The sequence below is a fragment of the Aspergillus lentulus genome (assembly GCF_001445615.1).
Source record: "Aspergillus lentulus DNA, contig: Alt08, strain: IFM 54703, whole genome shotgun sequence".
In the NCBI taxonomy this organism is placed as follows: Eukaryota; Fungi; Ascomycota; class Eurotiomycetes; order Eurotiales; family Aspergillaceae; genus Aspergillus; species Aspergillus lentulus.
Window position 1 is genome coordinate 3,864,300 of NW_028322118.1, and position 26,029 is coordinate 3,890,328.

The 26,029-nt window shown below is 50.0% G+C and overlaps 7 protein-coding genes across 7 annotated transcripts; 4 read left to right on the forward strand and 3 right to left on the reverse strand.

The window, feature by feature from the left end:
* Window positions 1-2,587: 2,587 nt before the first annotated feature.
* ALT_4462 (uncharacterized protein) lies at window positions 2,588-4,918 on the forward strand (the record flags this gene model as incomplete). Its single annotated transcript, XM_033559858.2, has 4 exons — window positions 2,588-3,563; window positions 3,620-3,939; window positions 3,992-4,107; window positions 4,165-4,918. The coding sequence occupies 4 exons, from the start codon at window positions 2,588-2,590 to the stop codon at window positions 4,916-4,918; spliced, it is 2,166 nt and encodes a 721-aa protein (XP_033415749.2).
* A 1,590-nt stretch (window positions 4,919-6,508) lies between these two features.
* ALT_4463 (acetate uptake transporter family protein) lies at window positions 6,509-7,551 on the reverse strand (the record flags this gene model as incomplete). The annotated part of the gene is made up of 3 exons (XM_033559857.2): window positions 6,509-6,832; window positions 6,892-7,066; window positions 7,145-7,551. The coding sequence occupies 3 exons, from the start codon at window positions 7,549-7,551 to the stop codon at window positions 6,509-6,511; spliced, it is 906 nt and encodes a 301-aa protein (XP_033415748.1).
* Window positions 7,552-14,559: 7,008 nt separating this feature from the next.
* Window positions 14,560-16,272, forward strand: ALT_4464 (putative MFS transporter; the record flags this gene model as incomplete). Its single annotated transcript, XM_033564615.2, has 5 exons — window positions 14,560-14,752; window positions 14,806-14,967; window positions 15,016-15,124; window positions 15,174-16,209; window positions 16,261-16,272. 5 exons carry the CDS (start codon window positions 14,560-14,562, stop codon window positions 16,270-16,272), a joined length of 1,512 nt encoding a protein of 503 aa, XP_033420506.2.
* A 123-nt stretch (window positions 16,273-16,395) lies between these two features.
* On the reverse strand, window positions 16,396-17,502 carry ALT_4465 (alkene reductase; the record flags this gene model as incomplete). Its single annotated transcript, XM_033564616.2, has 1 exon — window positions 16,396-17,502. The coding sequence occupies one exon, from the start codon at window positions 17,500-17,502 to the stop codon at window positions 16,396-16,398; it is 1,107 nt and encodes a 368-aa protein (XP_033420507.2).
* Window positions 17,503-18,263: 761 nt separating this feature from the next.
* Window positions 18,264-20,869, reverse strand: ALT_4466 (uncharacterized protein; the record flags this gene model as incomplete). The annotated part of the gene is made up of 5 exons (XM_033564617.2): window positions 18,264-18,515; window positions 18,590-20,304; window positions 20,366-20,691; window positions 20,767-20,806; window positions 20,860-20,869. The coding sequence occupies 5 exons, from the start codon at window positions 20,867-20,869 to the stop codon at window positions 18,264-18,266; spliced, it is 2,343 nt and encodes a 780-aa protein (XP_033420508.2).
* Window positions 20,870-21,153: 284 nt separating this feature from the next.
* Window positions 21,154-22,183, forward strand: ALT_4467 (uncharacterized protein; the record flags this gene model as incomplete). The annotated part of the gene is made up of 2 exons (XM_033564618.2): window positions 21,154-21,657; window positions 21,722-22,183. The coding sequence occupies 2 exons, from the start codon at window positions 21,154-21,156 to the stop codon at window positions 22,181-22,183; spliced, it is 966 nt and encodes a 321-aa protein (XP_033420509.2).
* Window positions 22,184-23,054: 871 nt separating this feature from the next.
* Window positions 23,055-25,588, forward strand: ALT_4468 (WD40 repeat domain-containing protein; the record flags this gene model as incomplete). Its single annotated transcript, XM_033564619.2, has 6 exons — window positions 23,055-23,158; window positions 23,224-23,239; window positions 23,317-23,419; window positions 23,476-23,712; window positions 23,784-24,879; window positions 24,934-25,588. 6 exons carry the CDS (start codon window positions 23,055-23,057, stop codon window positions 25,586-25,588), a joined length of 2,211 nt encoding a protein of 736 aa, XP_033420510.2.
* Window positions 25,589-26,029: the final 441 nt, after the last annotated feature.

The following is a 26,029-nucleotide window of genomic DNA, read 5'->3' on the forward strand; positions in this document are numbered from 1 at the left end:
ACAAAAAGGCATCTCTACCTAGAACGTTTACAATCAGAAGCATGTAGTCCCTAGATTCACGATACTCAGAATCACACCATAACTAGGTAGGTACCTACCTATCAATGGGCCGACCGTATTCCTGGTACAATTCTAACTTTCGTGCTATTGGATCCAATTCCAAGGAAAAGCTCTCTGGTATGCAAACGCCAACATATACCATCCACTCATACCAATGATCGCCAGTTCATGGGGGACACCTTTGCCCTGGTGTTCCAACGGTATCGCCCTAAGAGCTACTTCAAGCCGGTCGCATTAGCGCTTCCCAACGCATCTGTTCGGAAAAGAGTTGCGGATGGTGGACAGTTATACGATACGAGGTCGTCTTACTATTAGATTGTCCGAGACGTTCCAAGTTTCAACAGTTGGCCGCCGCTAGCCCGTGTCGACTGTCGAGACGGGTGGAGCAACGAAGCAAGGGAGCAAAAGAAGCAAGGACCTCACTCCGTATTTCGTATGCGCTTCCTGGCCCACACGCAGAACCGGATTTTCTTCTTCAGGTATCTGGATACGCTGCAGACAGGCGTCATGGCCGCGAGTCTACAGTCTACACGGCCCTGGCTCTCTAATGCAGTCAGATCTAACCGAGCGGACAGTAAAGGAGAGCCTAGTCTACGGAGTATCTACCTTGTAAGGTATCGAATTGACGGTGGGATTCTGCGGTCAGATCAACAATCCTGCAACTGGCTCATGGCCATGCAGAAATTCCAAGTTTTCCACCTGTTGGTGCGGCTGAGATGGGGCAATTGATGGCAACGTTGAATGCAGGGGATGTCGAGTCCTGCATCTGGTATATCGTAGCGGCGACGATGCAGGTGTCTGTATTCTATTCCTGCTTCGTTGTACCGCTAGACCAGATACTGAGCAGACACTCCATATAGTACTCAGAACCATAAGAGCAGGCACAACGCGCTCAAAGGCCAAGGAGTCACGTACCCACAGAGTTGGAATGTAGAATTCGGTTCGAGACTCCAGGAAGCGCCAACAAGGGAGATTTAACCGTCCAAATATGAGAGGTCATCTGTACACGTTGGGAAACATAACGGAGACTTGGGACCCTCAAACTCCCACTGTGCACTATCAAAACAATGGACCTCAAATGTATTATGGAGTTTGCTTTAATCAATGCCTAGTGCTTGGCTTGGAGATGGTTGGGACTCTCGAGTCATGTGTCCAGCACAGTGCACTGTGTCATAAAAGATGAACTGACTAAAGCGTAGATATCAAACAGTTGATAATCGTAGGAGGGAGTCAGCAGAGCAATACTCTGCCTGATATTGTAGGCTGATCGTTTTCCAGCGGGATTTCTGGGAGGCTCCGATATATCAACCATGCGGGCCGCAAGGGGATTGGAAAACACATGGTAAATAACCTACAAGATAGGCTACTACGATGAATCGAGGATATGTCCGATCGAACGCAAACAAAAACATGTGGACTGTGGAGTCGGATTATTTTGACATGAAGCTCGAAGAATGACAGCGCTTGAGAACTCAAGTACATATGTTCACTCCCCATGGCAAGATAACAAGGTTCAATGCCGAGTCAATTCAGGGAGGGAGTAATAATGCAGAGCACATGTTGTGGGAGATGATTCTGCTCTTCCTTTAGACACTTAAGATTGGCTTATGTGTCGGTCGTACAATTTCATATTTCATACCTATTCATAATATTAATACCGAGATCCGATATCCCACATCCAGTCGGTTATAGTGACTTCTCCCGTAACATCAATACCGGTGCAGGGCTCCACTCGGTCTTCGGCAGCAACAGCATCCGGGATCTGGCCTCGTGTTTTCGACTCTTCTTATCAGAGTCACCACTTTTTTTTTTCTTCAAGTTCTTCGGGGTAGTCCTCTGCGCTATTCCGTAGAAGTACTGGAGACCCACGCCATCGGTTATGGGTTGATACAGGACTTTTCAGCCAGAAACTGTTCCATTATCATTGTGGTTGTCCGCAATTGAAATCACAACTTCAATCAAGGGAGAGTAAGCTTGAGCCGGAGGAAAATAAAAATAAAAATGAATAAAGGGAAAAAGGTAAAAAGACAAAATACCAACTAAAAATATTGAAAATAAAAACGCAACGGAGACAAGAATGACCCCAATCTGTCTGCCTGTACGGAATAATCGCGCTGTCCCCTCCCCCTCTTCTGTCGACACATCCACCGCCCTAACAAGTGACAACTCTTGTCTTGTCACTTCTTACTACTACTAGCCTACAACTCCATCGCTGGCTGCTTTCTGCAGTCCTGCTCCTCTGACATATATTATTGCTATTATTCTCACCAATATAGTGCAGGTCAAAAGTCCGCGTCCTAATTTTCACGCCCAGTCCAACATGAGAAAATAAATGATGGGCTTTTCCTGATAGGGGCAGTGTGCTGACCATTCAGCATTTCCCTTGGCTCTGGGTACCCTGTCCATTTCACCTTGTCACTATCCAACCCATTTCCTCCAATTCTTGTCCCCTCTTGCCAACTCTAGAAACAATGAATAATACACATGAGGATCATCAGCAAATACTGTGATTGCTGATTGAAGTCCGATGGATGCCAAGAACCCCAATATCCAGCCAACGGCATGTTCTCCTGCCCGTGGCCACGAGCAGGTCTTACCCATGCTAGGTAAACCAGCTGCTTGGGATTCCGCCGCCATTACTACTACTTCGACTACTTCTGGCGGTACTATCTTTAATAATTATAATCATCCTCATCATCATCACCAACAGCAACAACCTCAATTTCTCCATCACCATCCTCCTGCCGTCTCATCGGCTGTGACAACTACTGTTCCTGCTATCGCTCCCTCGTCGTCCTCCTTATCACACAACACCGACGAATCTGCAGCTGCAGCACCGCGCTCCGCCGACTCGGATTCGAAAAATCGTCAAGATGTAGGCAAGGGCGCCCCATCGAAGCTTCGCAAGACTCGCAAAACCACCAATGCGTCCAATGGCCGGTCAACGTTGTTCTGGGTCCATACCGATCCGCAGTCGGTCTCAGAAGGAACGCGAGAAGAGACTCTGAAACGTATTCGCTCCCATGTGATGTCAGAGCACAATCGCAAGAAGAGATTGGAGAACACTAAGCGTTACAAGAGCAAGACCTGGAAGCATCTTGCGTTTCAGCCCGTTGAGACCACCAGCTCCAATTCCTCCAGCACAACCGCGGCGTCAGCGGCTGCCCCGAGTTCGGCCTCGTCGTCTTCGGCATTCGAAGACAATACTTCCTCCTCTTCACCCACCATCTCCTCTACACAGCATCTCCAACAGGCCAAACAGGAACACGATCAAGGTCAGCCGCAGATCAAAGAAGAGGAGGGACAGTTTGAGCTTGTTGTCACGAAGAGGATCGGCAACGTCGACAGCTACAGCGTCAGTGCACCTTCGCAGACTCAAACAGTTGGTCGTGTACAATCAAGGTCCTCTCCCCCATGGGATGGATTAGGCCAAGGAGGGAAAGATCCCTTCAATACTTTGCATACGCCTCTCTCGGACAGGATGTACCGACATCTGCAACACTGTAAGCCAACTTGTCCAAACCGAGGATGATAATTTCTTGTTAACAGCCGATTTCAGTTTTGTGCAATTTGACCCGATTGGCGTATCCGTTGCAACGACGATTTGCGCCGCGGTTACAGGCTCATTGGGCGGCCCTGGTCCAGCATGATCCGGCTTCGTTACATGCCTGTATCTGCGTCGCTGCATCTAATGCCGCCTTGGAGTCCGGGGAGTTTCCACTGGTTGACCCCGCCAAAGCGCGGACGAGCCCGTTGATTTTGGACACCTTCCACCATCGTGGAGAGACGATCCGTTTGGTCAACGAGAGCTTATCGGACCCGCTTAAAGCCTCTAGCGATGAACTCATTGCTGCGGTGTCGATCCTACTCACGATCGAGGTATGATATGGCCCATTGTTCCTGCCTTCCCGGCCCTGCTGACGAAAAAAAGATTGCGTCGGGAAATCCGGATTACTTGAAAATTCATCTGGCGGGGCTAAGACAGATGGTTGCTATGAGAAATAGCTTTGCTGATGTGCCACCGGATGTCCGCTTTCAAATATCATGGTGAGTCGAGCCGAGCGAAGGTTTTGGGCCCTGAGGCGCGTGATTAACCCGAACTAGGACCGACATTCGAGTGGCGTGCATGGCCTTCACAAAGCCGATCTTCCCTTTCGTCCGCTACGCTCGTCCCTCTGGGCTTACGCTTATACCGCCTAGTAAAGATCATGCTAGGACTGCATCGTGTTTGATTCAGTTGATTGAGATACCCGGCGTCTTTGGTGATGCCATGTCCAAGGCGATATACGACCTGACTGAACTTATTTGGTATGCGGAGTGGATCAAGGGCGATCCAAAGTCGTCGCAGAGCTTTGACGACGAAACGGAGGATTACTTCAATACAGAAGTGCTCTACGTCGAGTATGCCCTGCACACTGACCGATACACGGCGACCGGTGAAGCAAAGGGGGACGCAACGATTGAGGGTTGCGTCCGGCTGGCGTGCTTGCTGTTCCACAACAGTACCATATGGGAATTCTACCCGGCGATGGGTCCGGTGTTTTCGAAACCGATTGTCGGACTTCGAATCGCACTTGAAACGACGATCCCGGCCGGATACTTCAACCTGTGTCGGGAATTATTGATCTGGCTCCTGTTTGTGGGGGCTTGCAGCTCCCGACTCTTGGCCCGCGAGCACACGTTCTTCATGACTGAATTGACCACGGCCGTGAGGAACCTGGGATTCCGCTCCTGGCAGGAACTGCGAGAGCTTCTGCTGGGATACTTTTACGTGGATCGCTGCTACCTGACTCCACTGCGCGAGTTGTGGGACGAGATTCACATTGATACCGACGCCAGTCGGTTGAACCTATGTTAATACAACGGACCCTAATGTATGATACAATAATGAGATATGGTATATACCGCATGATTGACGAATACATTGGCTGGACATATGTCATCTTCTTCACTCGTCCGTAGACCTCTCACATATACATGAGCAGACACTCGCAATATACACCTCACCCCGAAGCAAAACTAAATATAAGCCGACACAAGGGAGAAGCGAGGGGAGAAGCCGACAGGGATCAAGTCCTCCTTTCAACCGACATCCCGATCGTCTAGCCAGGCCTGGCCAGGGTCGGAACCCGAAGGAGGCCGTACTATCAATAAAGCACATCCCGAGTCAACAGTAACGGCTGACACGCATGACGCACATCCCGTCCATTCCCCTGCCCATCATATCGGGTATAACTCGGTCACGGCCTAAAAACCGAGTTTGGGCCGCACCGAGAATTGACCGTATATCTCTCACGTCGATCATTTTTACGACAAGGTAGCAACATCCGCAACAACTGAAGTCAGAAGTCCTCTCACTGACAATATACCAATAATCAAGAATATATGTATGTATGTATGGCAGCGACACAACAATAAAATTCAATTCCAAAACCAAAGGCGTGCAAAAGTTCGAGTCAGTAACGTCAACCAGCGAAAACCGAGAAATCACCGAACTACTGAGTCCTGACCCACCTGGCCACCCCCCTACTCACCGAAGAAAAATGCCTCGAGGCAGGTTACATATAGTTGCGGTGCCCAGTTTCAGCCCGAGTTTCTGTTTGTTCTTTCTTTTTTGTTGTTACTGTCGTGCTGCGGCTGCTGCGAGTCCGTCAATGACCTACGCCATGGGTGTGACTGGACTCGATTACTATTGTTCATACTGAGGTACTCCGTATTCTAACCGAGTTATACTAACGTTGACTACTAAGGTTGGTCTGTGTTGGTGGTAGGTTTCCCTATGCTTCTGTGCTCTGATGTATGAGATGTTTTGGCTGACGTTGCGTTCAGATGATTACTGAAGAGGCATTTTGTTGCAAGTTGGGACTATGCTGCATGTTGTCGACAACTACCGGCATTGCCAATGCTTTTTAGCTCATGCTAAGGGTTGTGTATGGCCACTGATATGGTCTGGGCCTATTGCTCGATGGCACTAACTCATAAGGCTACAAACGCGCAATGACTCGAGTGGATGACCGGTGTGATGCTCCTACGATAGAGTGGACAGCATTATCGTCAACATTTCATTATCGACAGCCAACTAAATACAGACTGACCCCGCCCATTGTCGAGACAACAGGCACCATCATTATCCAATCCTGGACGCATTATTTATACCAACGGTCGGAACCAACACAAGGAAAAGGGAACACAAAATTAAACATGTCCACAAGACCATCTATATCTGCTGCGGATTCAGAGGTCTCACTTGCTTAGGCCCAGAGTGACCAAGCTCAGACATGAACTAACCAAACAGCAATGATCTTACGAGAATGGGTATCTGAAGCATTAAAAGTCGGGATCGTGCCGTATTGCCGATCCCTCAATCACGCACAGAGACTGATGCAATAGGCGCAACAGGTACAGGCTTCTCTTGGGAGACTGCAGCCTTTCCGATATATGATCGCGCTTAGACGGTCTCGCGCTCGGTCTTGGTTCTCCGGGCCTGTCCGGTAGGAGACCACGGGAAGTGGGCGACGGGGATGACGAAGAAGCTGTTGCTGCTGTCGGCAATACCGGCCAGAGCATTGTACCAGGCGGTGAAGGCAGCCAGGAGGCCGAAGAAACCACCGGCCTTGATGACGGGAGGGTTGGGCTTGCCCGCGCTGTCGCGCTGGATGTAGCCGATACCGAGCAGGAGGAAGGCGAGATCGAGCCAGAAGAACAGCAGGAAGAAAGCCACGGTGGATCTCAGGGTGCAGAACAGCAGGATGGTGGTGAAGATGAACCAGCCCTGCGGATTGTTAGCTGCGGTCGCCGACAGAGGACAGAAACCGATTCAGAAGAACTCACCATCAGGAACAGACCGAAAGAGTTGTCAAACATGGAAGTGCTGCCATTGTCGGCCTTGACGAGAGCCGACTCGATGTTGAAACCACCGGGGGTCAAGACAATAGCGAAGGAGATCCAGAAACCACCATAAGAGGACAGAGCAGTGGCACCAAAAGTGTTACCGACAGCCATTTCCCTGAAAACTACGTCAGCGGCCGCGACAACAAGATGCTATCAAGGAGCTCGAGCTCCAAAGAGGACAAGAGAAACATACCACATGCCGGCAAGCAGCTGAACGAGACCACCATAACCGAAAGCCAGAGCGACGACGATGTTGGGAGCGGTGATGTCGCGAGCACCCATGTTGATGCAGCTCAGCACAAACGTGGTGAGGGCGAAAGCACACAGACCCAGAGGAGCAGGGTTGGCAAACTTGCGCTTCTCGACCGACTTGTACAGACCGGGCTGGAACTCTCCTCCGAAGGGAGGGAGGTTGTACTCGGTGGGATTGGGCTTGGCCAGAGGACCATAGCCAAAGCGAGCGGCGGCCTTGGCCACTTCGTGCTCCTCGTGGGTCATCTGCGAGGTAAGCTGCGGAGCAGTGGCATTCTCAGGAGAGCCGTTGATGGTGTTGTCCGGACCGACGTCCTTCTCAAGGGCTGCGTTGTGCTCGGCGGACATGGTGCTTTACAAGAACGGTCAGACGATCGCGACTAATTGAAATAAAAGTAGAATCCAGCTAGCTGGAGGAATGGAGGATTATAAAAGGTAGGAGGTGGAAGGGGAGAGAGGCCACACAGCACTGCTGGTTGGGAATTGAAGAAGGCAAAATGGAAGCACAGCTATTGACGACAAAGCAGAAGGATCCAAAGGATGAAAGGGAAAAGAAGAAGAGGAGGAGAAAATATATGCTGGATATTACTCCGGAATGAACGTCTCTTTTTTTTTTTCCTTTTTTTCCTCTCTTCAGGGTAGAAAAAAATAAAAATAAAAATAAAAAGGGAAAAAAAGAAAAATATGGACCAACATAATTCCAAAGAGGCCAGACCAGAGAAGCACGACTACAACAACAAATGACACCGACTAAAAAGAGCAGGGGGAGGAAAAACAGAGCAACTTACCTGAATCGGGATGAAGGGCCGTTAGTAGGGATCTAGTCGAGGCTAGTCTTAGACGGAGCAGTGAGGACGAGGGACCAGCGCGGAATCAACTAGTTAGATAGTCTCGTAAGTCGTAGCTTGCAAGCAACCTTGCTAGACTAAATACTTAGACTACTAGATAGATAGTCTGTTGTGGAAAGGATACGACCCTGGTGGATGAGCACTAACTTTAAGTACTCCGCCCGTCGACCAAGGGAATGTGGAGACTGGAGACTGGAACAGAGCGACTGGAAGGATGAATGGGGTTGGATGGATGAATGGAAGGAGAGAGAATGGAACTGGAATGGGACCAGAAAACTACGGCTCTTGTTCTGACGGAAGATGGGGAAATTGGCTCTTACTGACTTCTCAAGTCTTTGGTTTGGAGGAGGGTGATGGGCAGCTAGTACTAGGTAAGTTGCTGTTGTGGAGATGATGATCAATAAGATCAAGTCGGAATAATTGTCATACTTATGCCGAGAAAAAAGGAAAAAGAACAATTGTGCAAATAACAGTGACGCCTTCTTTTTCTTCCGAGAGAAGGAAGAAAAGCGGGGAGGAGATTAGCGTTGGAGTCTTGGAGACCAAGAGCAAGTCGATCAAACATACAAACAATATTAAGTAGCCCAGCAATCTAGGACGAATGGGGAGACGGAACACTCTCCAGGATTCCTGGATAAAAGGAAGTTTTCCTTAACCCAGCATGCACTGCTGTGATTGGTTCGAAAGAAATTCACGCGTTCAAGGCCATAGGTACGTATTTCACAGGTACTATTTGTAATCCCAAGACCCGGGGATCAACTACTCAGAAGGGAGCGGAGAGGAGTAATCTCCGGGGAAAGAGGCAAATCTGAGAAATTATCGGAGGGGAATAATAACACCATAGATGGTAGAGTAGTACAGACAAGAAACATTTTTCTATCCATTCTTCAGTCTACATTACCCTACGGGGTTACTTCTGATGAAAACTGGCACTGTGTCCTGGCTCTGATGGTCTTCTACCAGCATGCATTCGGACTTGTACCTAGATAGACGAGGGTACAGAGTGGTATCTTGTCAGGATGGACAACGTGACAAAGACAACTTAATAATCCCACCTTACTTGGGAAACTCTCTTCTGTCCGCACGCGGCAAGTTTGTGAGCCGGTGATTCCGTCATCGATCTTCCACTTCTCGTTTTATGTCCCTTTCTCCCCTTACTCGTCTTTTTAATTTCAGATTCTCAATTAGGTTCGAAATGTAATCAATCGTGTTCTCAGTCAATATTAACGAACCCATCTCGGCCGGGATTGATGAAACAAAATTGAAACCCATGCGAGGAGCTCTCTCGCAGTTGATGGTAGAACGGGTTTCATTGGGAAACTGTGATGCTCATGGGCCTGTTTAGGCAGGTAGACTGCCGATCTATCCATGCTACTACTACTAAACTGTGGTCTCCATTCCGCGTGCGCATCATCCCCACTAAGTTACCTCGTCCTGTACTCTGTGGTCTCACTTGGCCTGCCCTACATACGAGTTCGTGCTTTTTAGTCTCCAGCAGCCAGTGGGAGTGGAACATTAGCCGGTAACCGAGCTGGAGAGCTTGAAGTCCAAGAAGACGATGGTGAGTGAACAGTCACTATTCCGGCGACGGGGGACGGAGGACGGAGGAAGCCGTACACTATTAGGTAGATACAGCTTACATAGTAGTTTGGGCCTTCTCTTCGACAGCTTGACAGGCAAACATCATCCCTTAATTATGATTGATTGTTGGGCTGAGCACCCTTTTGCCAAGACGTCTTACAAGACATCTTTTAGTGTTGTTTTGTGGAATACGGATCGCCCCGATTGACAGGGCTTTCCTGCAGCTCATATCCTTCTGCCCCCATAGCTTGTATGCAGTATTTACCAGCACACGGCAGTATTGATAATTCTCCTCGTGATCGACCGGAAGATCCTATCCACAGGCTACTGCATACTCAGAAAATCAAACTGCAAAGTACAACAGAGAAAGCGAGATAAAAGCGAGGAAGAAAAGCTGAGTTAAACCTCCCCGGTGAGTAAGCATGCACCAAAGGTACAACCGCATGGAACTATTGTTGACCTTTCCCCGGTGGAGGAAAAACGCACCAATGACGGACGCGGCTTGGCCTGTATGCTTGTCACACAAGGACGCTAAGGTAAGAGTAGGTAGTCTGGAACTGAGCTGGCCCAGTTTCAAAGAATTCCATTAGTGCTCATCAAAGCCAAACACGTCCAGAGTACACGAACTTATCCACTTAGTCTACCTAGCAGAGTGCTCAGTCAACTCCGGCTCTCAACAAATAATAACAATATTATTGAACACCTCGGTCTGTGGATGTTCTGCCGTCTTCCCACCCGCCGTTTCCCTCTTGGGTAATTTATCAGCGGCTAAAGTCTGACGGGCCGACCTTGTACATGTCAATGATATTATCAGTGACGAATAACTGGATTAGCTTTAGCCCATTGCTTCAGATCTCACGGAGTGGACTTGCTTGACTTACAACTCTTGCTACAACATGTCATGTATTCTGTAGGGTCACTAATAATAGATGCGACTCTCATCCCTTTGTCCCCACGGCTTCTTAGCAGGATGAACAAGCATAGAAGATCTGTCCCATCGTCATCAAAGTACAGAGTAAGAGCAGTTGATACTGACATTATGGACAAGATCATCAAAGTCTTAATCAAAGTACCCGTTTCAAAGCTACTCATGGAGCACAACCGTCGCCAGTCATCACCCCAATAGGAAATGACGGGTCCATCACTGTTGTCATTCCCTCGGCCATGGCCGATCGGACGTTTGACCGGCAAGTGTCACTGTTAGTCTGTCACCTCGGTGACTGATTAACTAACTAGCATGATATATATCTATTCAAGATATTACTCAAGTCCAGACTGTTCCATCTCTATAAGTTACCAACCCCTGGTAAACAGACTACGAAGTAATCACCCAATATTAACAGCATATGAATGTGGATAGAACTAAATTCGCACAGGCAGGGTTCGTGAGACCAGCAAATTAACTCCTGTAAGCTGCAAGTCTGCGACAAACCCCTGCATCTTGCATACGCCGACGCCTACAGAAATGGAGTCGATGGGCCTCGCCTACGCAGTTAGCGGGCCAACAAACACGGACACTCAACGAGGTTTACCTTTGTTTTTCTTTTTTTCTTTTTTTTTTTTTTTTTTTTTTTTTTTGTCTCAGATTCAGCGGAATCCGAAAGTATATCTCGATTTCTGGACAAGCTTTGTCGAGTCCTGGTCTCTGTCGACAGGATTATGACTTCTTTTGGACAAGGGGAAAAGGGAAAGACTACTCGGTAAGGTACCTAGCTATCGTCTCTTTGGGGTACGGAGTACTGGGGAGTACGTAATTGGAGTCAGATTATTTTCCATATTTACTGGCAAGTCGTGCCACGTTCACTCACAGCAGACGCCAGTCATATAGCTGTGAGTTTGTGGCTGCAAAATTAGACTAATAGCTATTTTGATTAAGGCTGTGTGCTTAGGCGGGTGGTTGTTTGTGGTGGAAATTGGGAGTGAGACAGTGCGTTGTTAAGATTTCTGTGGTCTGCTAAGCTTAGGGGCGTGCTTGGATAATTTATCGTCATTTTATTATGGTCGCACTGGTTTGGCCTAGCTATACTGAATGTTGCTGAGGTTCACTCCATATTGTTGTGCTGCTATTTGTACATAGCTATTTGTTCCATATTTATTTACCTTACTCCGTAGAGAGGCTGTATTTAGGCTGTTGTCCTTGCTTCCTTCTGTTGTTTAATGAAGCAGACGAGAGGCGAGACTTTGTCTCAAGGATCCTTTCAAAGTCAATTTCGATGAAGTCCTTGATGCTGAAACTTCAAATTGCGGTCTCGGAGACACACTTCCGTTGACTCTGCTTTTGATAATTGCTTACCTTGGCATTGTTGGCGTGCTGCCAGTACTGGGCTTGATTCCCCTTTTCTAAGTTGAGGTGTGTACACAAGTTACCTACACTGCCATGACAGCCCAGTCCGCCGCTGACTGGATCGCTTATTGGACCATAAGTGCCTGAAATTGAGGGCTCTTCTGATTTGGGGCAAACCGACTCTTGACATCAATATACTGTGCATATTTGATCTCCAAGATTTTATGCCATACTTGAACCCTTGGTGATATCGAACAACCCGAGAAACCTCGCTGGCATATCTATCTGCTAGTGACAATCTCTCCAAAACTTACCCCGGACAGTGAACCAAAGGATCAAAAAGACCAACGGCATCATCCTCGCTTACAATGGCCATAGCAAAATCATGAGAAATTGGATCGCCGATCAGCTTCGATATGACTACCAAATAACTGATGGGCTCTTTCCTACTTCGACAGTCGACACAAGACGCCAGAAATGATCATTTCCTGGTGTCCCCGCTGTCCAAGACAAAGTAATGTTTTGTGGCTTGGGTATCATTCAATAATTTAGCTCTATGAGAACTCTCTCTCAAGTCCGTGCAAGGCCACGAGATCGCCACGTTTTTCTTGCTTGGCAGCCGCTTTCTTGGGACTAGCATTACGGACTATGGAGTTTACTCTTGGACTGGGTGAGCATCAGACCTCTTCGAGCCGGCTTCATGCCATGCCAAATGCCGATGGATAACCCCGGAAACAACTGGGGTCTGGGGATAGTGCAATAATTAGGACCTGCTCCATCAGCCTCCTCCACCATCAGCCTCCATAACCATTCCGTCTATTCCAGGTCGATGATTTTCTCGGTTCAGACTCGGTTAACATTCGGTTCGGCGGAGCGGAAGTCACTGGGCTTTGAGTTTTGAGGGTTTATGGATTCAAACGTTCTCTGGGATCCACTCAGAACCCTTGCTTCGGGTATCCGGCTACGGCTGAACTCTGGACTCTTGACTTGAGAGCTGGCGGCCTGGTGCTAGCAGCGTCAACATGGGCAGCTCACAGCTTGGTTCCATGTGGGGAATACGGACCAGTCAAAAAAACTGGGGTAGCTGCATTTATCAGAAATGTGTCCGTTTTTGAGTCATCAGAGTACTATCTCCACTGTACGAATGACGAACAAACCATTCTCTTGCTGAGAATGGAAAGAAGGGCGGGTTGTAAGCGGGGTCGACGATGCAATTGTCTGAAGAACCACCTGGAGAAATGGAAGCTCGGAACACTAGACTGAGAGCATGACCTAGTCCTTGCTACTCGGCAACTTTTGTATGTCAGCATCTATTGCGGTATGTATGTCTTGTTGGGGTACATGCCGGTCAAATGACCTCTATAGCGCTGTAGATCCGCGTCTCGCTTTCCCGTCGTTCAAAGCGATGATATATCTCCACGGTCGATCAATGGTTCATACAGAGCTGATGATCGACGTGGAAAGAAATAGGATGACCAAGATACCTCTCTAAACTCGCCCTTTGGTGAACTTACCGGAGAAAAGAGGCGGTCAGTCGCTCAATCACAGTCCGGATGGGGTGCGGTAGAAACTATCGAAATCAGTTGTGTTTATCATGAGTCTTACCCGACTTCAATAGTTAGATAATAGCGCACTTTGCTGGGTGGCGTCCCTCTTATGGAATTGTCGCTTCGTCTCAACAGACCTTGGGACAGTCACCGCTCATATCGTATTAGATTAGCTGAGCGTACTATAAGGAGACGTGCAGTTGCCTGGATGAGAAGCCTTTGTGCAGTGATCCAAAATCCTCTCACGATGAATCGAAAGATATCGTTTTCTCTTACTCAAGCGGTCGAGGAAGCATGTTTAATGGCATATCTTGTCATCTTAAAGTCGATTGCCTATGCGAACTAACCTCAGATATCGTTGTGATACTAATGGCCAGATGATCTTAGAGTGTCTCCCTGCACAGCAGGGGAGGTTGGACCATGGAGGGTTTCCTGACCAAGTATCTCACAGGAAGCGTTTAACCCGTCTCTAGAGCATTGTATGGGATGAGCTACTGCTCACTGCCAAGGGACTCGGTTCATCATACTCCATCAGGATTCTACTTGCATATGCTCACAAACGAGGGACAAAAAGTCCCTGATGAACAAGCTGATGATGCAAGTCTTATCGCTATCCTCATAGCTACGGCAACCTCTCTCCGCGTGCGGGGTTCGATATTGTCTTTATCGGTGATATCTCCTGTGCCATGGAGATGATTACCACCTGCTTTTTTCGGACAGATCGCCAGAGTTGGAGTATCTAACCAGCACACGCCTCTCCGGGTTATCATGGTCTCTGTCTCTTACGCGACATAAAGTCGTTCTTCTAGGAAGTTCGATTGGATGAAGTCCTCGTCAGTTGAAGAAGGTTGATATCGACATGTCTATCAGTGCGACTGCTTTCTCACTTATCAATCTCCGATCATCCATTTACGGAAGGTCATTGATGTGCGAGCTATGCTGTCTGCGACCGCGCTGATAACATGGGCATCGCAAATGTAGCGAGAGTCACCTGTATAAGAAGAGTACCAAGGATACCATGTCGAGCCCTTTCTTCAGAACTTTGGCTACTGCAATAGTGTTTTGCCGCACAGTACCTGGGACAGGTAACTCAATCATGCATATCGAAGCAAAGAAGTTCAGTCCCGCAGCTTCAGCTGAGGCAGACGCAGCCTTAGGCTTCCTTGCCTCAGAAGAAGCGGCGACATTTACCGAGATCGATGAAAAGAAGCTCGTTCGTAAGATCGACTGGATGATCGTACCACTTATGTGGGCAGTCTACTTTCTCCAGTATCAAGACAAGATCCTGAGTAGGCCAGCCCTTGATGTATCTTGATTCCTGCAGCGACTTACACTACCTCAGTCAATTATGCCTCTATCATGGGCTTGCTCAAGGATACCGGCATACAGACGGACCAATTCTCGAAGCTGGCCCTAGCATTTTACGTCTCTTACCTGTTCTTTGAGTTCCCAACAGGATATCTCATGCAACGTCTGCCTATCGCAAAATACCTTGGCCTCAACGGTGAGGACTCTCCCCATTAGGCATGTTGTGCAGTGCTTACGGCTGTAGTGACGCTGTGGGGACTCCTTACTACCTTGAACTGTGCTGCGCAGAATTATGCTGGACTCATTGCCCTCCGTATCCTGCTAGGATATTTTGAAAGCGCAGTTGCTCCGGCGTAGGTTGCAAACCCCTGGATTGTCCGAGAACAATCTGACAAGAGCCAGACTGATCTTGATTACTTCCATGTGGTACAAGAGGAATGGTAAGGTGCGTCTTTCGCCGCTGAGGATGTTGCTAACCCTCGCAGAACAGCCCAAGCGCATAGGTTTCTGGTATGTAGGTACTGGAACCGCCACTATCGTCGGAGCTCTTGTTGCATATGGACTCCTCTTCTATACAGGTGACCGCTTCCGATCCTGGCAGATCATGTTCCTCATCTTTGGACTGATCACCATCGCCGTGGGGTTATGCGTCATGATATTTCTCCCAGACAATCCGATGGCGTCTCGGCTGACCCACGAGGAGAAACTTTTGGCGATTGAGCGTCTCCGGGAGAATCGGACAGGTATCGAGAACAAGCATTTCAAAATGTACCAATTCGTAGAAGTATTCAAGGACCCCCAGACCTACTTCATTGCCGTGATCGTGACGGCAATGAACATCTCCAACGCCGCCATCAGCAGTTTCTCCGCGCTGATCATCAAAAGCTTCGGCTACACGACCAAGGAAACCGAACTACTCACCATCCCCGGCGGCGTGGTCAGCGTTATTAGCATTCTCACAGGCACATATCTGGCCGGTCGCTTTGATCAGCGATGCCTGAGCCTCATAGGGATCCTCGCCTGTGGGCTCCTCGGGGGCTGCTTGATGGCATTCTCCCATGATGGAGTAAAAGCCGCCGAGCTAGCTGGCAACTACTTAACCAACTGTGTCGGGGCCGCTCTGCCGCTGATGTACTCCATCGCCGGTGCTAATGTAGCAGGCCACACCAAGAAAGTCACCATGAACGCTATCGTGCTGATGTCGTTCTGTCTCGGAAATATCCTGGGTCCGTTGACCTTCCGCACGGAAGACGAGCCAGACTATATACCTGCAAAGATTGCAATTGTGGCGACGGTCTCGGTAGCAATTGTGTTCTCTGTCCTGTTGAAGTGCTACTATATGTTTGAGAATCGGCGTCGCGACATGAAGGGCGAGGGACAACGTCCAGAGAACTCTGACTTTTTAGATCTGACCGATATGGAGAATCCGGATTTCAGGGTGAGTTTCCCTCGCTTGCGGTACAGCATATTCTGACAGCTGCGACTACAGTACAAACATTGAGAAGCCAACAATCTATCATTGAAGTCGATTCTATAGTCTATATACACGATATACGATATGCAATGCAGTGGTATCTTTCTAGCGCACCAATAAGCAGAGGAAAAGGGAAACCGGACATCACACTCAAGCTGCAACCTGTGTGGCTTTGAACTCCTCGCTGGGCTCGTAGTCAACGTAACCCTTAGGATCCTTGGGCAAATAGAAGAACTCTCTCTCGTACGGCCGGAGAGGGATGCCGGCCTTGATCTTAAAAGGCAGGTCAGGGTTCGACGTCCAGGGACGACCAATACCCACCACCACGTCGTAATCCTTGTAGCGCGAGTCGACCGCCTCCAGGGCGGAATCAGCCTTGTAGCCACCGGCAATAATCACAGGACTAGCACGGCCATACGCCTCGAGGAAGAAATCCAGCTGGTCCGTCGACTCCGTATCCGCGTTGCCCGAAATCCGCGACTCGACAACATGCACATACGCCAGCTTCATCTCCGCCGTCTTCCGCGCCAGGTAGCTGAACTGCGGTACGGGGTCAGCCATCCGCATCCCCTGGAAGCTACTCCAGGGGCTGAACCGAATCCCCGTGCGGTCCGCACCAACAGCCTCCACAACCGCGCGAGTCACCTCTAGCGCGAAGCGCGCCCGCTTCTCAACACTCCCGCCCCACGCATCCGTGCGCTTGTTCGCCGTATCCTGCGTGAACTGGTCGATGAGGCAACCGTTCGCGCCGTGGATCTCAACGCCATCAAAGCCCGCGGCGATGGCATTGCGCGCAGCCTGCGCATAGTCTTCAATCAGGGCATGGATTTCCTCCTCAGTGAGGGCGCGCGGCGTAGGCGCCTTCTCGTCCATGGGAACATCGCTGCTAGACACGAGGTCGAAGCCGCCTTCTCGCTTGAGGACTTCGGGGTTGGCGACCCGGCCCACCCCCCACAGCTGCATGTAGATGTAGGAGCCCTTGGCGTGCACGGCGTCGGTCACCTGGCGCCACTGTGCGATTTGCGCGTCGCTCCAGATCCCTGGTACGTTGGCGTAGCCGCCTGCACGCGGCGAGATGACCGTGGCTTCGGTGATGAGGAGGGTACCCGGGACGACGGCGCGTTGCTCGTAGTGCTCCTTGACTATGGGGAGGGGGACGTGGTCGTCGTCCACGCGGAATCGGGTCATGGGGGCCATGGCCAGGCGGTGACCGAGCTGCATGCGCCCGACCTGGATGGGGGCGAAGAGTTTCGACATGGTGGGTTTTGCGATCTAGGAATCACTCGAGATGTGATGATAGTACAACTATACTCTGTAGGGTATCAATTGGGACGAGACGATACGGGGGAGTCCGTCGGCTTTTATCCTACAAGCTCTGTAGAGCATTGTGCCTTTAAAAAAACAGTATAGAGGTTGTAGAACCTCACTGCTTGATTTCAAATCCATCCGATCCTCGAGGATTGGGAATCCAGTGGCGCAACCGATACTCAGCGAAGGCAGCTCCATAACGAGAAAAGGAGACAGTGGACTAAGGTAGATGCAGATAAGGGAACAATTAAGGTACTTCCAGCATCTTCGCAAACCATGCCGCAGATTGTTGCTACTGATTGGCCGTTGCAAGTTTTCGCTGACAAATGCTTCGGACAATATTTCATCATTTCGGTTGATCCGGTCCGATACCTAGGGCGAAAAGATAATGGATGCTTGTTGGAGTGGTAAATCAGTTCTTGTCTCAGGCGGCCAGGAATCTATCCGACGCGGAGAGATACAGAGTGATCCTACAAGGCTAGAACAGGGTATGCTGTGCGTCAATGACGCTGCTACATTCAGTCTGGGTAAACAGAACAGGGAAAGAGTCATACTCTGATGTAAAATAGGTCAAGTACATGCGGTATGTAAGCAAATGGTCTGTTCGCCCAGTTACCACACCGAGGAGTATCCTGATATACACAAAATCCAGCAAGTCGTCAAAGGGTATTGAGCGTCATAGTAACCAGCAAAGAAGAATAAACACATTATCAGCTCTCCAGTTTGCGAGCTGTAGCTTCTAACTGTGCATTGAAGCTCTTGATCTGGTCCAAGAGACCACCTTGAGCTCCGGGAGCAGTAGAGCTCACTGCTTCAGCAACACTACGGAGCATAAACTCCAGGCCAACTGTGGGGGAAGCATCAGCCGATTCTGCGTTGTCAGCTTCGGCGGAAGCACGGTTCTGGCTTCGTTCGACCGCAAGCTCCAGACTATGCAAGGAATTGTTGATAGAGATGCGGGCCTGGAAACATCAGATACCAATCACACGCATATCAAAGATGTAGTTATAGACTTCGGAACTGGGCCATAGCTTACCATTCTCGCACTTTCCTCTTCCGCATGCTTTCTGCGCACTGCATCCATCCGTAAAGCGACCGCCTCTCTCTCTTTGCGGACTTGGTACAGCCGGCCGCGCAAGTCCATCATTTCCCGCTTTGCTTTCTTCAGCTGGACACCGAGAACAAAGTTACTATCCAGCATCTCGCTCAACTCAAACAGTCGACCCTCAAGTTCTGTTTCGTAAGCCTCGACGGCTTTCTTCTTGCGGGTCCATTCCGCACGTCGTGCGGGATTGGTCTCATTGGCTATTCCGTTCTTAAGAGTAGTGAGGGTCTTTTCCAGTGTCTCTCGGCAAATCTGGCTCAGTACATCGGCTGGGTTAACGCCCCCTCTTTTGGGGAGCTTAGTCTTCCCCCTGGTGGACAGTTCATCGGCCGATTCTCCATCCTCGACTGGTGACTCAGGACCAGAAGCTCCTGGTGCCAGGGAGGCGACGTTCACCAGGCGGTGGACAGTCACAGGTACAGTTTCACCGCGAGGTTGCCGGGTCCGCTTTCTCGTAGGTTTAGGATTCTCCTCTTCAACCTCTTGTTGTGTCTCTTGTCGTTCTTCGGGCTGTGTTTCTGTGTTGTTATCCCTTCTCGACGCTAACGACGGTCTTCCACGTTTCTTAGGTCGTGAAGAAGCCTCCTGGGCTGTCGGCGATTCTGCCCTGTTTGCAGTCTCTGGTGAGGGCTCGGCCTCAGGTTGCAGCTCAGGCTGAGGCTCATGCTCAGACTCCGGCTCTTGCTCACTGCCCGGCTGTGGCTGCTCCTTTTGCCGAATTCTGTCACCCGACTCATCAGATTTGTCTTGCTCAGATTCCACATGACGGCCCTTGCGAGCGCGTCCAGCACGCTTGCCCTTCTTCTTCTGGTTTTGTTTCCCCGATACTGATTGTTCAACATCCTGGCCCCTTGCTGCAGTGATGTCGCCGTCAGTCTCAGGTTGTGCCGCGTCCTGTCCGCGGACTAAGTTGCTATTGGTGACAACGTTCTCGATAGGAGCATTCGATGTGCCTCGGGCACTCCTTGTACTCCTGCCTCGAAGTCTCTTGCTCGGATCATCTGGAACCACCGTTTTCTCCAGCACGTCACCTCCATTTTGCTCTGAGGGTTCACCAATAGCATATTGCGTTCGGCTAGATGCCGGTGGCCTGCCCCTTGCGCGCTTCTGGCGCTGAGGCTGTAACTCCGTCATTCCACTAGCGATACGCTGCTCATTTGGTATCTCTGGGATTCGCGTAGGCTGCTGTGTGTCTTCATCGGCTTTGGCTTGTTCTGGTACCACCTGCTGTGCGACAGCTTCTCGTGGCATCACCGAAGCTTCTATTGGAGAGCGATCGGGGGTCTCTGGCTCTTGTCTGCTGCGCTCGGAGTTGACGGTATCCAAGGGAGGTGAATTCGAGCCGTTCTGTAGTTGTAGACCACGTCGCATCACCGTAGCCTCTTCCGCTGCCCCGTGAACCTCCGGGTTCTCACCCGCCTTTGTCAGGTCATTTATCAGGCTGTTGGATGTTGACAGGACGGCCGGTTCAGGCGCGTCTTCGGATACTCGTTCGGCGGTTGTGGTAGGAGCCGCAGCCTGTGGTCCATCACGAATGCCTTCTTGTGCGCTCCTCGTCGTGCTGTCCGGCTGGGGCTGTGCTAAACTCGTCTCCTGGGCTGTAACGTCTAAATTCACCGATGTCTGGGTAACCTTGCTAGGAGATTCTTGAATATTGCATGGTTAGATACTGTAGTCTAAATCATTAGGAGCCCCTCAAGAACCTACCAATTTTTCTCCTTTTGCTGCTGCGCCCAAGCTCTAACTCCTCATCCGAGGGTATATCGAACATCGACGGTCGTTCGGGGAGGCCATTGCGCGCACTTCCTGGTGTCCGCTGGCTAGAACCTAGATTTCGAGATGAAGGTGTCCGTGCTGGTGATACCCGTGACGAGGTTGTTTCTTCTAGGACTGATGTTGTTTGTGGAGAACCAGCTGGTTCGGTGACAGTAGCAGTCGCGGCGGGTTGCGACGCGGGTTCCGACGTGGACTCTGCGGGTGCCGGAGCAAGTCCAAATGAGAAGCCGAAATCAATCGCTTTCGGTTTGCGCGTCCTGTCGAATGAATTATGCGGTTAGCATCTGCCTTTCTTCATCAAAAAGGCGAGTCGGATAGTGTGATGCGCGTACGCTGCTCCGCGCTGCCGCATTTGCAGCCGCTCCTCTCGGTCTGTCGCAATTGCATTAGTCTATCTCTGGGTATAATCGAAATTGAAAGCATACTAGAATTCATGATGGAGAAGCGGCGCTGTTCAACGCGCGAATGGACGCGATATGCTGTAAGTGAAGCTCGAAATCGAGCTTTGTTGTTGCATGTAGAGCAACTGGATGGAACTGAGGGAGGGAACTACATTGACCCAAAACGGTTTGGCGGGGAACTGAGGTAGGCCCAAATTATCGGCTTCGTTTCCACATCTCCGCAGTCCTACTGGATATCTTTCGCCAGACCTCAGCTATTTTCAGTTGTCCTTTTCTCTACTGTATAAAAATTCGCGACCACTGACGATATCAAGTAAAATGGGTTGGTTCTGGGGCAGTTCGAACCAAGATGATCCGGTCAAGAAGCTTGATCCGGGCCTCAGAGAGTACCTTGAAAATGAAGCGCCAGCAAAATACGTGCCTACGACATCCATTCCTTCAACGCAAGAACCTTCAAAGACATTAGATACTCAAACTCAAGCACCAAAAACAAGCGCATCTGCCGAAACTGGCGAGCCCTCGAAACCCTCGGTTCCCTCCGCTTCACTTTTCCCTGATGGCCGGTATGCTCATCTGTGGAAAACCTACAAGCCTCCTCAGGAAGAGGACGGATCAGTGACCAATGGCGCGGAAAGGGTGATTGAGAAGTACAAGAAGCATAATGACACCGTGCACCGGGCAGCAATGGAAAATTGCGCATTGGAGCATGAAGCCTTGACGTTATGTTTCCAGACCGGTAATTGGCAGAAGCGACTGCAGGCTCGTGTGACTTCCTGCTCCGAGGAAAACGCAACGTTCTCTCGTTGTTTCACCACACAATCTGTAAGTGTCGGAGTCACTACTCCGGAACTTTCTCTGTGGGCGATGTATGCTGATACCTGCTCAGAAATTCCTCCAGGCACTAGGCTACGCCGCCTCATTTGATTGGGACGAGGAGAAGGAAGAGCGAATTCAAATGCATGCGGATAAACTATACCACCAGATGTTGGATTATGAGAAGCGAGTCGCGCAGTGTCGGGCAACTGGTCAGGAACCACCGCCCCTCAGGTCGCTCTTTAACCCGCAGGCGAAACCCCAGCAACTCAAACCCAATGACACCCCGGGCACTCTTGAGGTCCCTGGTGTTGAGCAAATTCCGCCCGGATTCAAACCATCGAAGCCACTGGAGCAACTTACACCCCATGAGAGAGAATTGGAGATTCGGGCACACAACGCGCAGATCGAACAACAGAAGATGTATGTACAAGAGGCCAGTCCGTTCATGAAGACACACGAGGATGCACGTTTGAAACGGCGCGAGAAGGCTGTCAGTTGGTTTGGAGAGACGATTGGTAAATGGGTTACATGATCATCAAAAACTTCGACAGGTTTCCTCCCTTTCCTTGTATTATTACTCTTGCATCGTTGAAGCTGTCTCGGTGGAGAGATGTAGCATTATGGTTTCGGAAGCGAGTGTTTGGCGTTCACCATGGGATGCGATATGAATGAATTTGTATTGTTACTTCTCTAGCAAACAAGCTCTATTTATTAGTAGTATACACCTGACGAAGAGGGTGACATATTTTCGAAGATTTAAAGCACTGCATCTCAACATGTTCAGTACTGTAGACCCCTTGGTATATATATGGAGCGATAGAGGCTGATTATCGCGTATCGTGACTACACTAATCATAGCACCGGAAGTATTAAGTCGAAGGTCCTAACAGCCAATATTAGCAGAATCTTGCTTGCATATGCACCCATAAAGAAAGCCCGATTTGGTTAAAATGGAAGATGTGCTGCGATTCGCCGAGCGCGTCGGAGTGAGACACGAGGAAGGGACACGGGCAACCGACGAACAAACCATCATCGACCAACGACATCACCACTCGACGACAGCTGCCATTGTGTTCGGCCTCATTTGCATTATTGGATGATTTCGGACCCGCTATTCTCTATTCATTCTCCCGCTGTCCCCATAAGCAGATACTGGCTGTCGAATTTGTCTTATAACATCTCGGTTCGGTCCTCGATAAACGGAACGTCTGATTATTGTTCCACGTTCTCCGCAGTAGCTGCTACTGTAACTTTACTAACTACACGCACCCTTACGGATTTCCAGCTTTGAAAGATACCCATCTTGACACGATTTCGACTTTCTGACCTACCCTATTACGAACCATATCCTTCCTGATAACATTGACAAAGACGTTCTGGGGCATTGAGCTTTTGTGCTCACCATGAAAGCTACGCCGTTGCTCATCGCGTGGCACAACGACAATGCCCCAATCTACTCAGTCCATTTCGACCCCAATGGTAAAGGGCGCCTTGCTACGGCTGGAAAGTACGTCTAGGTGACCCCCCCAACATATATGACAGGGCGTTGCTAATATTTCCCGTCCAACCTAGTGATAACAATGTCCGAGTATGCTTCCAACCACCTTCATCTCCTCCTCCCTCCCTCTCTGGCTCCCTTCGTTGTCTCTGACCTCGAATCACTAGCTATGGAAAGTCGAGTCTACAGGTGAAGATCGAAAGGTGACCTATCTAAGCACACTTGTGAAACACACACAAGCTGTCAATGTGGTCCGCTTCAGTCCGAAAGGTACATACGCCGGGTTGTCTATAACGAGATAACAATCTTCTGATGTATTGCTCTAGGCGAGATGCTGGCGTCTGCAGGAGACGACGGCAACGTTCTTCTCTGGGTCCCGTCAGAGGTACAGTCCCAGCCTGGGTTGGGGGAGGACCGTTCGGACGACAAGGAAACGTGGCGTGTGAAGCATATGTGCCGGTCCTCCGGTGCTGAGATCTATGACCTTGCGTGGTCTCCAGACGGGGTCTTCATCATCACAGGGAGCATGGACAATATTGCTCGAATATACAACGCGCAGACTGGTTCGTTAAATTCTTGTCGCCTCTCCTAGGATTCGTATCCCCGTCACGAGGCTAAAACCGAATACTTTCAGGGCAAATGGTTCGGCAGATTGCGGAGCATTCGCACTACGTTCAAGGAGTGGCCTGGGATCCTCTGAACGAATTCGTTGCTACCCAGTCATCGGATCGATCTGTCCACATCTACAGCTTGAAGACAAAGGATGGCCAATTTACGTTAACGTCTCACGGGAAGTTCCTGAAAATGGATCTTCCAGCCAAACGTATCTCGTCCAGCAGCCCTGCTCCGCCTGAACTTTCTATTCGATCCCAGCCCGCATCAGGCAATACCATTGCCATTGCTTCTCCCGCTACCTCGACTCCGGGTACTCCATTGACCTCTCATTTGCCTATGGATCCTCCTCCAGTATCTCATAGTCGCCGTTCTTCATTTGGCTCATCCCCCTCGATTCGCCGCTCTGCGTCTCCGGCACCTTCCCTGCCGTTACCGGCTGTTAAGCCTTTAGAAGTAGCCTCGCCAAACGTCTTGGGTGGTCTCACAGTCAAGAACGCCAACATCTATGCCAATGAGACTTTCACATCATTTTTCAGGCGGCTGACTTTCACCCCTGATGGAAGTCTGCTGTTCACTCCAGCTGGCCAGTACAAGACCACGCACGTTCCTGCCACAGACCCCACAAAATCCACGGATGAGATTATTAACACAGTGTACATCTACACCCGTGCAGGCTTCAACAAGCCCCCTGTCTCTCACCTGCCGGGCCATAAGAAGCCCTCCGTTGCAGTCAAGTGTTCTCCAATTTTGTATACCTTGCGCAAGGCTCCTCAGCCTGCCCGACATATTACGCTGGATACCTCCTCGGGGGAGGAATCCTTTGCATCTCTTCCTGAACCAGTAGTTTCCACGAAGCTGACGCCTGACAAGCCTTCCATGGAGCCTCCGTCGACTCCTTCTGCAAGCGAGTCGTCTAAGACCAACGCAGCGTCCAAAAACGCCGAGAGTGAAGGTGCTTCTGCTGGCCAGAGTCCGAGTCCGGTTTTCTCGTTACCATACAGGATTGTGTACGCGGTGGCTACGCAGGACGCGGTCCTGGTGTACGACACGCAGCAACAAACCCCGCTGTGTGTTGTGAGCAACTTGCATTTTGCGACATTTACAGACCTTACCTGGTGGGTTCTAATGTCTTTTGATCTCTAATGCGTTCGGTACACTGACATAAACAGGTCGAATGATGGCTTAACATTAATAATGAGCTCCTCTGACGGCTTCTGCTCAACGTTGTCATTTGCTCCCGGAGAGCTGGGCCAGCCGTATACACCTCCAGTAGGAACTGCTCAGCATCCTACGAACGCTAGCACCACGCCGGCGAATCAAGCCCCGCTACCATCCCCGGCCAATATTCCCTCGCCGCTCAAGTTGAGCCAACCTTCTCCGAGCTCGGCACCGGCCCAGCCAGCCGAAGTACCTCCAGCGAGTCCCGCACGATCCAACTCCGCCTGCTCAATGACTACACAATCTCCCGTTCAACAGGTAACGGCTCAGCAATTGGGGGATTCTGTAGTCAACAATCCAACACCCACTCTAGGATCAGTGCCGCTTGTCACTGCCGCCAACTCGGCTCAACCCCCGATTCTGCCGCTTACTACACCACCCCAGACACCGATGTCTGCAGTCACGCAAAGTGGAGCGAACTCTGTGAGCAACAGTGTTTTGGGCAAAAGAGACATCAGCGAGTCAGAGAAGGAGGAGTCGAAGGACCAGAGCTCGGTCCCGCAAGTACAACAGCCGAAGAAGAGACGCGTGGCCCCGACTCTTATTTCGGCCGGCAAGAACTCCAATCCTCCCTCCTCTTCATCTCCGAACGATGAAATGTCATAATGCCGGCTGAGCCTTTATTGAGCAATTACTTATAGTCTAGTTAAGCATTGACGAACTTGAGTTTTTCGGTTGGTTGTCAACACAACTCCAAATGTCAGTGTTCATAGCACAACCCTAATGATTTATGCTACATCTACCAATTCTCCTTGCCTCCATTCGTCTACCCTACGACCCTTTGTTTTTCTTATATTCTGGCTTGGGGAGTCTGTCCGCCGCATGCCTGGGTGTAGGTGTTGGGTCGGGCATTATCGTATCTTTTTGTATGGCGCGATGTAATTTCACCTTTTTTCATTCCGGATCAATTCGAGGTTTGTCTGACCTCGGCTTTTCTCGGTTTATCTTTGTTGACATCACATCAGATGTCAAGGCATTTTTACATTGCAGGGAGGGCGAGATGTCCGTTCTGTTTTTGTCATTCGAAGCAACAACCTAGCGTGAGGA